This window comes from Pseudorasbora parva, chromosome 2 (genome assembly GCF_024679245.1).
Source record: "Pseudorasbora parva isolate DD20220531a chromosome 2, ASM2467924v1, whole genome shotgun sequence".
Lineage (NCBI taxonomy): Eukaryota > Metazoa > Chordata > Actinopteri > Cypriniformes > Gobionidae > Pseudorasbora > Pseudorasbora parva.
The window spans coordinates 30,889,542-30,900,863 of record NC_090173.1 but is presented as its reverse complement, the minus strand read 5'-3'; the positions used below and the strand labels follow the sequence as shown (position 1 = coordinate 30,900,863).

Sequence of the window (11,322 nt, the reverse complement as noted above, 5' to 3'; positions counted from 1 at the left end):
GAACAAAATTTTAAGTCTAAATTTTCTACAAAAATATGTTTTGCAGAAAACTGCACCGCTGATTATGGAGTAAGGGAAATCCCTGTCATGAAATAAATTACAAAAATAATGTGAACAGCGACTCCTATGGGTTTTGTGATTCATGTTGCACAAAATGCTGGTGTAATTCAATATCCTGAACAGAAGAGGGCAGTCCATCCTTTATTTTCTGGCTACTTTAATGAAATTAAAATCAACCAAACTTTGTGTGGGGGAAATATTAATTAAAAGCCGTGAACATATTTTGATGTGACTACGGTAGGCCTACCAACTAAAGTTAAAACTGTATCTGTTGGATCAAACATTTTAGAGCTAATTTAATTAATTAAATCATATTTAAAAAGAGAATCTGATAAAATACACAAAAGACTGAGTCCCGCTATATTACTCAGGCTGCACTGCAGTGTCTATTCACAGGCGCGATCCCACTACTGATCGGCACGGGGGCTTTGACCTGCTCCGTCTCCGACCTGGGCCGGTTCACCCCTCCTTAGACGACCTGGTAGTCCCGGGCTCCCCCAGGAGCACCATATCGATACCGAACTTAGTGCGGACACCCGATCGGCATAGTCCACAGCAGCCCAGAACCCCTGAGCTCAAGCGGTCCGCCAGCCTCAGCCTCCCAGTAGCTTGGATTACAGGCGCACGCCACTGCGCCCGGCGATAGAACTGCAGATTTAGCAATACTTCAATGTAACAGCGCTCTGAAGTGCGCGCACTGCCCTCTAGTGGCTAAAGAGAAATTAGCAGCTCTCTGCCTTGTGATTTTGTTCTTCTTCAAGGAGTCAAAATGTACCGACATGTCTATATATATAAACTTAGTAGACAGTTCGGCAAATTTTGTATATATGAAGCAATTCGTTTATTTAGGATTTGTTTTGTCAGAGTAGGTTGCTGAAATACACAATGCCCTATGGTTAACCGTTAACGGAAACATAGCAACAATATCAATATCAATATCTCAATACCGAGATAAATGAGGATAACAATGTTTTCAAACGTGAACGTTAGTTAAAAAATAAATAAACTGAAGACTTTTATTGTGGTATCCAATGCTCTCTCTCTCTCTCTCTCTCTCTCTCTCTCTCTCTCTCTCTCTCTCTCTCTCTCTCTCTCTCTCTCTCTCTCTCTCTCTCTCTCTCTCTCTCTCTGTGTGCGTGTATGTGTTGGTTTATTGTTTCTACGACTCTTGTTTTGAAACGCCGTATTTCCGTTACACAGACGGGAAGTGTCTTCAAGCCAAGGCTTACGACAAAATGGCCACGATAAGAGTCTTGTCGTTTAATTTGTACGTCCTGTCAACTATTACGCTGTTATGGACACGATCTGGTGAATGCAATAATGGTCGAAAGGTGAGTTGAACATTTTCGTCGTGTGGATTTGCTGATTTCTTGCATAGATAACGTTATGTAACTATAACGTTATACGATTTCTTGCATGTGGAGCTTGTTAGGCTGCTAACAGTTATCTGATCTGTCTGCTTTGTCTGTCAGTTAGGAGATGCGGTGGACACTGATTTCAGCGGATTTTCTGTGCCACTGGAGCACTCGTTTGAAATGGGTGAGTATTAAGATAGATATTGAATAGTTAACCTGTCTATTAATATCTCTAGTGTCGTCAATGCTGGTGTTGGTTTCAGATGATGCTCCCAGGTTTAGCCTTCGTGGTTCCCTACAGTTCAGGGGTGGAAGAGAAAACGGTGTGTATCTTTCACAAAACCCGCTCTCTGAGAAAGACAGGAATACACTGAAGGTAAGAAACTGCTTTTTTAATTAATAGGATAGTTCATCCCTAAATGGAAATTAGCCCATCATTTATTCACCCACCCTCATCCTAGGTGAATGACATTCGTCTTTTAGACAAATACAACCAGAGTTATGTTTAAAAATGTCCTAGTTCTTCCAAACTTTATAATGTTACTGTATTGACTAAGTCCTAAACTTAAGTCTAATACTGGTTGCTAATATAAAGGATTAAGTTCAGACGTGTGCCAATGTGGTCTCATACAAATCAAGAGGTCAGTCTTTTTACTATATTATCTAGCAAGTTTATTCTCCTCCAATACATATTTTAGAGGCAATATCTTAACTCATAATACATAACCAAAACAACAAACCCTATTGTTCACCATAAAGGTAAGACACAACATGACACAGTCGAAAACTGTTTGCTTCCCAATCAGCAACACCTGTTTCTGAATTTCCTCCAAGTTAAATGACATACCCGGGCTGACCTGAGATCAGCTGAGCCAAAGCACATACCTAGTGCCCCCTAGTGGCATATGACAGAATTACATATAATAATAACTGAATATGGCTCTTACAGTTACCTTCCAGAATTAACACAATTGAATTGACAGTGAATGGCTGTTTCTGTTAAGTCCAAAAAAAGTACATCTGTCCATCATTAAAATGCTCCACATGGCTCTAGTCTAGGGGGTTAAAAAGGCCTTCTGAAATGAACAGATGTGTTTGTGTAAGAAAAATACATATTTAAAACTTTACAAACTGTAATCTGTCATAGGGGTATTCATGCGAGTTCATGCGAGTATTATGCTGGTTCTCACAAGAATTGCTCTATTCTCTGCACTTATGTGTTCATCACAGAAACTTATGCTATTTTAAATATGTATTTTTCTTACACAAATGCGAAGCCTTTATTAGGGTGAGTGAATCATGGACTAAGTTTCATTTTTAAGTGAACTATTTCTTAAAGCCAGGATATTTGCTGTAAAGATTGAACTATCATAGCTCTGTCTACTGTCTCTCTGGTATAATATTGTATTTCTCTGCCTGTATCCTTCAGGATGTGGCAGCAGTTGATGGTCTGTACAGGATCCGGGTGCCTAGAGTCTCTCTACAGGTGGATCGGCTGACAGAGAGACAGTCTGAAGGTTACCTTACAGCGTTCGTTAGAGCTGTAAGTCAACCTCCTGCAAATATCAGCATTAGATAAATTACAATATCTACATCAGTGTTCATGTATATTTTATACACATTTAAAAATTTGGGGTTTTATTTAATTAAATTAATTTATAAAAATTGTTTTTTAACAAGATTATGTCAAATAAATGCTGCTCTTGTGTACTTTTATTCATCAAAGAAATCTGAAATGTATCATGGTTTCTACAAAAATATTAAGGCCAGCAGTTTCTCAGCACTCTTATTTTTATTTATATATATATATATATATATATATATATATATATATATATATATATATATATATATATATATATATATGTATATATATATATATATATGTATATGTATGTGTGTTAGATATATTTGTATATACATAAATAATAAATATACACAGTACATGCACATTATGTCAACACAAACCTTTCTGTATGCGATTAATTGATTGCCGAACGTTAATGAATTAATAGGGTTTGAAGTCATGGTTCGGTACGGCAGGGGAGAGAACTAAATATAAAATTGCTTCTTTTTTTTATTAAACAGTGGTTTACTGTTTGAAATCGTTTATCCTGAAATTAATTAAACAACTAAAAGTTTCTTAAATATAATGCTGTAAACTATTTAGGGGGCCCTTACTTGCACATTACTATAATAAAGGTTAACAAAAGAGCCCAACATATTAGCCTAAATTCAGTTGCTATTTATTTTTAGATATAATAATAAACACTCAAATAAGTGTATGCAAACGTGTAAACGTCACAGTTTTTGCATTAACTTCTAAATCGAATTATACAGTTAGGTTTTTACTCCATTTCATTGTTGAAATCTAATCATTTATACACAGTGGCTTACCTTCTCATGACAGTTTTATTTAAAAATACATTAAATAATCAAGACATCACTAAGTAGTATATAAAATGAATATATAGGCTAATATAGTGCATATATTTAGCAAAAGAGTTAATTTCTCTGGTGAACTAACCAGCTGAGAATGACTTGTCTGAGGTTACTAATGTTATGTGACATTGTTTACAAGCTGTTTAACCTCTTAAACACCAGGACCATTTTTTGGGATTTCCGCCTGGATTTGGCCTACCCAAATTTAAAAAAAAACTTCCCATACACACATACAGTGGTCTAAGTTCAAAATGTTGGTGTAATTTTACAGGAAACCCTTTGAAGTTACATAAAACACTGCTTAAAGTGAAAAATATGTAAGTATATGTTGCCTAAGCTGTGTGTATGGGAAGCTTTTCAATTTGAGTAGGCCAAATCCAGGTGGAAATGGTAGCAAAGTAATTTAGTGTAAATACATGACTTTGTCTAAAACAAATGCTAGTTTGTGATGCATACCAGAAAGTAGAGACTCTAAGCTTTCAAATGGTACCACATATGAGGTCATAGCTCCTCCACAGACATTTAAAATTTAAAGTATATACATGACAATGTCATTCCGGACCCTGTACAGGGTCCACCCATTTTGGCTTATTCATTCACAGGATATGAATTCTTGTATCAACAATTGAATTTGAATAGCAGCCTATGGTGTCATTTCACAAATGAAAAAAACAATTATTGTGTGTGTGTGTGTGTGTGTGTGTGTGAGAGAGAGATTACACGTCAGATTAAAGAGCATCAAAATAGCATTTATCATTTGAATTTTGTGATCAAATGAACAGAATACCTTATTATGTTTGTGTGGGAACTTGTATCGAAGTATGTTTTGGTGTAAAACAAGCCTGCTGTTAACTGTTAAAGATTGCATTCGGCAGAGTTTGGTACAAATACGTCTACCATTACACCCCTAGTGTGTAAAATATATTTTAAGCTATACATTTCATCTGTGTCTTTTTTTGCAGTGCTCGTTAGTGGAATCTCACCTCAGTGATGTCATAACCCTTCACACTGATGTCAGCGGATATGTCATCGGCATTTCCATAGTGACAATCCCTGGCTCATGTCATGGAATAGAGGTGGAGGATGAAGTTGACCTGGAGGTCTTTAACACAACAATAAGTGTTGTGGCACCAGTCACTGCACCTGTGTGAGTGTACACACACACAAACGCATGCGCACGCAAATTTGCTGTTACACATAAACTGTTACCTTTGTAACTTAAAGCTCAGGTATATTTCATTTTCCACAACCCGCTGAGTCTCACGCACATAAAGTATACTACTTTGGCCGTGAGTAGGAAAAAAACACGTTCAGCGCATGTGCAGTCTAGTGGATCTAGTGGATTTTTTTTTTTCTAGTGGAAGGCCGAAGTATACTTTAGGCAGGGCTCGACATCACACAACCAAGTGTGCTGTTTTTCAGGGGCCTATTGCACAAAACTAGGATAAGGGATTAAGCCGGGATATATTGGTGATCTTTTCCTCTGTATGCAAAATTTAGTACACCACTGTCGTGTAAACGTACCCTGAAGGCACTCTCACACCAATAATGATAACGAAAGATAACTGTATATTAGCGGATAAATTGAGCCAGGGTCGCCAAGATATCCCGACTTAATCCCTTATCCTAGTTTTGTGCAATAGGCCCCTGAATACCATCACAGTTGAACATGTGACACTGATTCAAATGGCAGTTCCATAAACAATTCAAGGGGTACTTCAGCGCTGGGAAGATGAATCTGTATTTAAACTGGGTCACTAATGTTATTAACTGATAATTATTTTTTGATCTGGTGCTTTCTAAAGCCCCGTTTCCACCAAAATTACCCGGAACAATTTGTACCAGGAACTTTTTTACAGGAACTTTTCTCCCCCCCAGACCTGCAGCTGTCTGCGTTTCGACCGCGATAAAGTTCCGAGAAGATTAGGCAAATTAGTCCGGTGATGTAGGACTGCGCGCGACTGCTCCTCCAAATCAGTGAAGGACATGTAATCATTTTTAAGTGTACCGATTGAAAGATTTAGTGAACTGTTTACATGAGACGTTATCTAAACCGATCTGGTGTTTCCATGTGATGACTTTAAATCGCAATCATTTTGTCACATGCAGTTTGTCTGCCGCACCAAAAATGTCAACGCTGTTTTCTCCAGCAGCTGGAGTGTGTTAACTGTAGCCATAGCAACTCTTAACGGCCACCAGGACTAATACAGTATTATTTATAGCTATTTGTTGTAAAGTGTAATAATCATCTCAGAAAAAAAAATCTTCTGTCAGGCGCAGTTAAAGTAAAAACTGCCCGGGGCAATATACGCTGTGTCATTACTCCAACATTATCTTCATGACTTACGAAATAAAAAGTTTACCTCTCAGAAAAATGTACTTTCCTCTCTTGTCAACATGAGCACGGCGCGCGCCGTCACGTCATGTAAGGACACACACTTAAAAGTAATCGGTCAGGTCGTTTACATGGTGAAAAAAAATTAATAACGAGTATGGAAGAGATTCAAGCTGTGCTGCTTTTGCTGGTTATGTATAGGTTTACTAAAGAGGTAATTAACAACGACAGAAAAGAGCACTAATATGCAGATTCAGCAGCATGCAGCATATTCAGAAAGCTTGTAAAGCTAGATTTAAAATGACAATGTATATTATTATCAGCTATTACGGACATTGAACGTGAGATGGCTGAGACGAACGAGCGCCATCAGACAGAGAGCAAGACTGATATTTACTGAACGCAGAACGAACCTCGCAAAAGACTTTTAAAGATGCCGGTTGAACTAAAATGCTGCCTGAGCTCAACCAATCAGCATGTTCAGCGCCCAAGTCCCGCCCTCGAAAGTTCCTGAACTTTGAAAAAGTACTACCTCGCGAGCAGGGCCGTTTGGAGGGGGAAATATTTACCCGGAACTTCATTTATACCCTGGTTCCTGCGGTCTAAACACACGAAGTACCACCCAAAGTTCCTAGTTCCTGGGTAAAGTTCCTGTGGTGGAAACGGGGCTTAAGACTGAGAAAGACAGAAAATGTTTTTTTGTCTCATGACTCCCAAAGCCATCTACTAGATTACTGGATCACTTTCCCACCCGACCGCGATCATTTTCATAAAATCAGTTCAGTTAGAGAACAGACACTACAATTAAAAACTGAAGGTGTCTGTTCAATTTAATGTGATTTAGCCGCTGAGGGAGTTTTAACGGCACAAACGCTGCAGGAGTCAGATTACACCGTCGTGAATGAGCTCGTGATGAGAGCCGAGGTAAACGTGACTGCGCTCACGGCACAGATTCACAGCGCATGTTCAGTCTGGCACATTTTCAGTTCATGCCTTTGAAAGCTTAACTTTCATAGGAATTAATTTAAGAAGTTAAAACACTTACTTTGCTCCGCACCCGATCCGTTTACATTAATGCCTGAGGCTGCGAGCTGAGTGCTGTGAGTTCCATCCATATAAAGTTATTTTTGGTGCAAAACACCTGGACACGTGAGAGTGAAATGTGTATCTGTAGAGCATATCCACAACCAAATAAATTTGAAGTCACAGAGAAAAATCTTTTAGGAGTTGTAAACTTGTAGCTTTTTTTTTCTCTCTTACAAACAAAACAGTCACACCTTCACACTTTCTTCACTGCAGGTGCACAAATCCTATTCTACGAATCACACATGAAGAAACTCATACGTTCACATTTTTACTACAGTTGCTGCAGTGCATATGGTGCAAAACGCAGTTACACACCTGTATCAAAAATGTGAAGTCACGGAAACATTTTGCACATCCGCGAATTAACATGTGAATCCATGCAATGAGAGTTGAACACTTGTAGAAGATTTGGTCACAAATGCATTACTTTTTTTGTATATTTTTCTAACACAATCACAAGTCCAATCACTACAACTGCTTGAATCTGCTGCTACGAGGTGTAGTTTTTCTGCCTTCAAATGACAAGTTCTGCGCGCTCTCACTTTTGCAACATATACACCGTGAAATGTGAATCAAAAGTAATTTGTGCATCTGAGAGTCAGCAGCAGGCCCTGTGCAGAGCAGAGAATCTCGGCCAAGACAGACAGACAGCTGTAGCTCGTTGTGTATGTTCAAGAGGCGTCATTAGTGTTTTAACAATTTTTAGAACATGAGTTATTGGTTCGGAAAGTTTGAATCTGAATAAAGGGGAAATTTTACCGAACTTGTTGAACTAAGCACTGACTATTTCTATCCTAGCTATTAAGTCCAACTGTAAAATAAAACACTAACCGCTCCCATTGTTAACATACTGAGCTGTTTGAAATGTCTGTCTGTCTGTCTATCTATCTATCTATCTATCTGTCTATCTGTCTATCTATCTATCTATCTATCTATCTATCTATCTATCTATCTATCTATCTATCTATCTATCTATCTATCTATCTATCTATCTATCTATCTATCTATCTATCTATCTATCTATCTATCTATCACGGTGTAAATGGTGCAAAAGTGAGAACGTGCCGAACTTGTCATTTGAAGGCAGAAAAACTGCGCCTCGTAGCAACAGATTCAAGCAGTTGCATGTGATATTTTATTTACCCCAAGCAATCATTTTATTGACCATGTGAGCAGCACGTTCACATGTGCGCAGGATCACAAAACTCGCTCCTCCACCGTAAATAAATCACCATCTGAATGCACAAGTTTTATCACTGAGGTGACATGCAAATGTTTTTAGTTAGTACTGTAAGGGAAGGCCCGATATAAGGGTTTGAAAAGTCAGTTTTTGGTTGAGGCGTGGCCCTGCTCCCGAACCTCAGTTAACTAGTTAACATTGCACCCATAAATTGCATTATCTGCATGTTATTATCAGCTCGTTTAGAAATTATTTTGTCTTATGGCTGATTTAGACCCGAAACAGCACCCTACATTGAGAGGATGGAACTGGAAATGGAAAAGAAAGGCAAAAACCCGCAAGAGCAGAAATCCTTCTTTGCCAAATATGTGAGTATTTTTATCTATTTTTGTATGACGTGTGAGACTGTGGACTCTGGTTTGAACTACTCTGAACTGCTGGTTTGCATTGTGCCATTTTTTACTTGACAATTCTGTTTGCATATTGAATAATTATTAATGTGACAATTTTTTCCAGCTATCTAGCTAGTAAAACTGTCAAACCTTATGCATTATCACATTAATCTGATCTCATCTTTTATTTATTTATAGAATAACCCCTCCTTTCCAAATGGCCTCTGTTCTTGCTAATACGTTGTTTTGTTTGTTTGCTCTACTGTGTCTCTTTAGAATTAGTTTCCGTATCAATGGACTGCAATGCCTAAGATGACCATTACTTTATGTTTTTGGTGTATTTTGAGCTAACAGTTATTTCATTTGCTGCTCTGCTCTATGTTGAAGTTGCTGGTCTGTCTTGTCCTTAATACACCTACCAGTATTAATGTCCCTCTTTCTAAACGATCTCTAAATTCTCCAGCAGCGCGTGTCGTGGTTGGCTGTTCTGCATTCACTTTGCTGTGACTGTGCTGTGTCTGTGTTGACTTTGTGCTGGTCTGTGCTGTGTTCCAGTGGTATTTGATTCTGGGAGGTGCAGTGTTCCTCATGGCCACCAGTTCAGCACAGACCCCACCAGGGGGCGCCAGAGAGCAGAGCTGATTTCCATTCATTTCAAGTACTGAAACTCATTTAAGCCTATTTGGTTACTCTGTCACTCCCGCTGCATTTCTCATTGTGTGTGTATATGGGTCTAAACACGCACCCACATGCATACCAACTCAAATCCTCTAATCCTTCTTCTGTTTCAGCTTGTTATTCAATTTGATGTGCGCCCTTGTGCTTTTTGTGTCCGTTTCTTGCTGGGTCATGACCAAATCGGTGGTGTTTTGATCAAATAGGATCTTTTGGCCAGTAATATTTGCAGGTGATAGTAGTCTCTCAAGCTCAGAGATGTTCATGACCCACTCTGCTTGCTTCACTCTGTCCTGTTCTTTCAGTCTCATTTCTCCTGATTTCTCCCTCACAGTGCAAAGTCATTTGTAAGAAGCAGTAAGTGGTGGAGGCCTGACAAAGAGAGAGTAAGGAAGGATGAAACTGAAAATGATTTGCTTGGGAAAACTTGCCAATTAATTAAATCGCCTGTAATTTCCCTGCACCTAATCATTGACTCTGGAGAGGAATCGTCATGTTTCAAACAACTAACAAATATGTGAACCTTCTTTTGTGTTTTTCTTCTCTCTTTCATCACCAGTGGATGTATATTGTCCCTCTTGTTCTTTTCCTGATGATGTCTGGAGCTCAGGATCAGTCTGGAGGTGGAGCCGGAGGAGGGGCGGCCAATGGTGGAGGACGATGATTCTCATGGCAACAACTCCTGTGTTGTACATAATAATTTAAAACGGATTTTAAGTTCACTGACATGCTTCACGACACGTATACATTTCCAAATAAATGATTGTTCTAGAGAAATAATGATTGAAAAGCTTAACTTATAACTGCATTCTTGGATTGTTTTACTACTGATTTAATAAAATACTTTGATGACCATTAAAGTTGTCAGCACGGTTATTTACTTTGTGCTGCCGTTCGCATTTAAAATACAAGCACTTTGAAAACTAAAGCCGCAGTCACACTAGTCCTGGAGGGCCACTGTCCCGCAGAATTTAGCTCCAACTGTAATCTAACACACCTGAACCAGCTAAACTGGCTGAATCCGAAATCACCCCCTATGTCCTCAAAAAGGGCACTATTTGAAGGGACAGCCATTTGTAGCGGTGTTCGAGTGCACTCATTCAATCCCACATTGCACTGCAGTAACGAGTGCACAGCCGATGTACACTCAACGGTTCCGACTTCACGCACTCGTTTGCATTCACTTCTTCAAGTGAACTGTATTAGTGGACTAACATAGGGGCAGTGGTTCTCAAACCTGTCCAGGGGACCCCTCACCACTGCACATTTTTTTGTCTCCTTCATTAGACCCACCTAATTCAAGTCTTGCAGTCTCTACTAATGAGCTGATAAGTTGAATCAGGTGTGTTAGGAGCCATGCAAAAACGTGCACTGTTGAGGGGGTCCCAGGGCAGGTTTGGAAACCACTGACATAGGGAATAGTGAATGAGGGGGCAATTTTGGATTCAGCCAATGTCTTCAGGATTACTAGAAGGCTATAGGCAAGGGAGTTAGATCAGGGTTGGAGCTAAACTTTGCAGGACAGTGGCCCTCCAGGACTGGAATGCCTGCCACTGCACTAGACCTTGAGCACTCTAACTTTCTGCGGACACTGAAATGGTCACAAAGTGACACCACATTCTGCTGTTTAAATGAAAATGTAAAAATAAGCTATCTACTCCAAAGTTTTAGAGAATTTAAAGTTTGCATCCCTTTACTGCAGCTTAAGGGTCATGTTGGGGTGTGTCGTTCTTCTGTTGGTTACATGTCTTCATGTGATATGAATTTGCATAGTTTACCAAACGTGTACTTCGGAAC

At 39.1% G+C, this 11,322-nt stretch overlaps 1 protein-coding gene across 2 annotated transcripts; it reads left to right on the top strand.

Moving 5' to 3' along the window:
- The first annotated feature begins 1,232 nt into the window (after window positions 1–1,232).
- emc10 (ER membrane protein complex subunit 10) lies at window positions 1,233–10,385 on the top strand. Of its 2 annotated transcripts, XM_067428930.1 has the most exons (8): window positions 1,233–1,391; window positions 1,533–1,599; window positions 1,679–1,791; window positions 2,845–2,958; window positions 4,820–5,004; window positions 8,733–8,826; window positions 9,406–9,508; window positions 10,085–10,385. In XM_067428930.1, exons 1-7 carry the CDS (start codon window positions 1,296–1,298, stop codon window positions 9,490–9,492), a joined length of 756 nt encoding a protein of 251 aa, XP_067285031.1. In that variant the 5' UTR covers window positions 1,233–1,295; the 3' UTR covers window positions 9,493–9,508; window positions 10,085–10,385. The 2 variants fall into 2 exon arrangements, with proteins under 2 accessions (XP_067285031.1, XP_067285030.1); XM_067428929.1 differs by lacking the exon at window positions 9,406–9,508.
- Window positions 10,386–11,322: the final 937 nt, after the last annotated feature.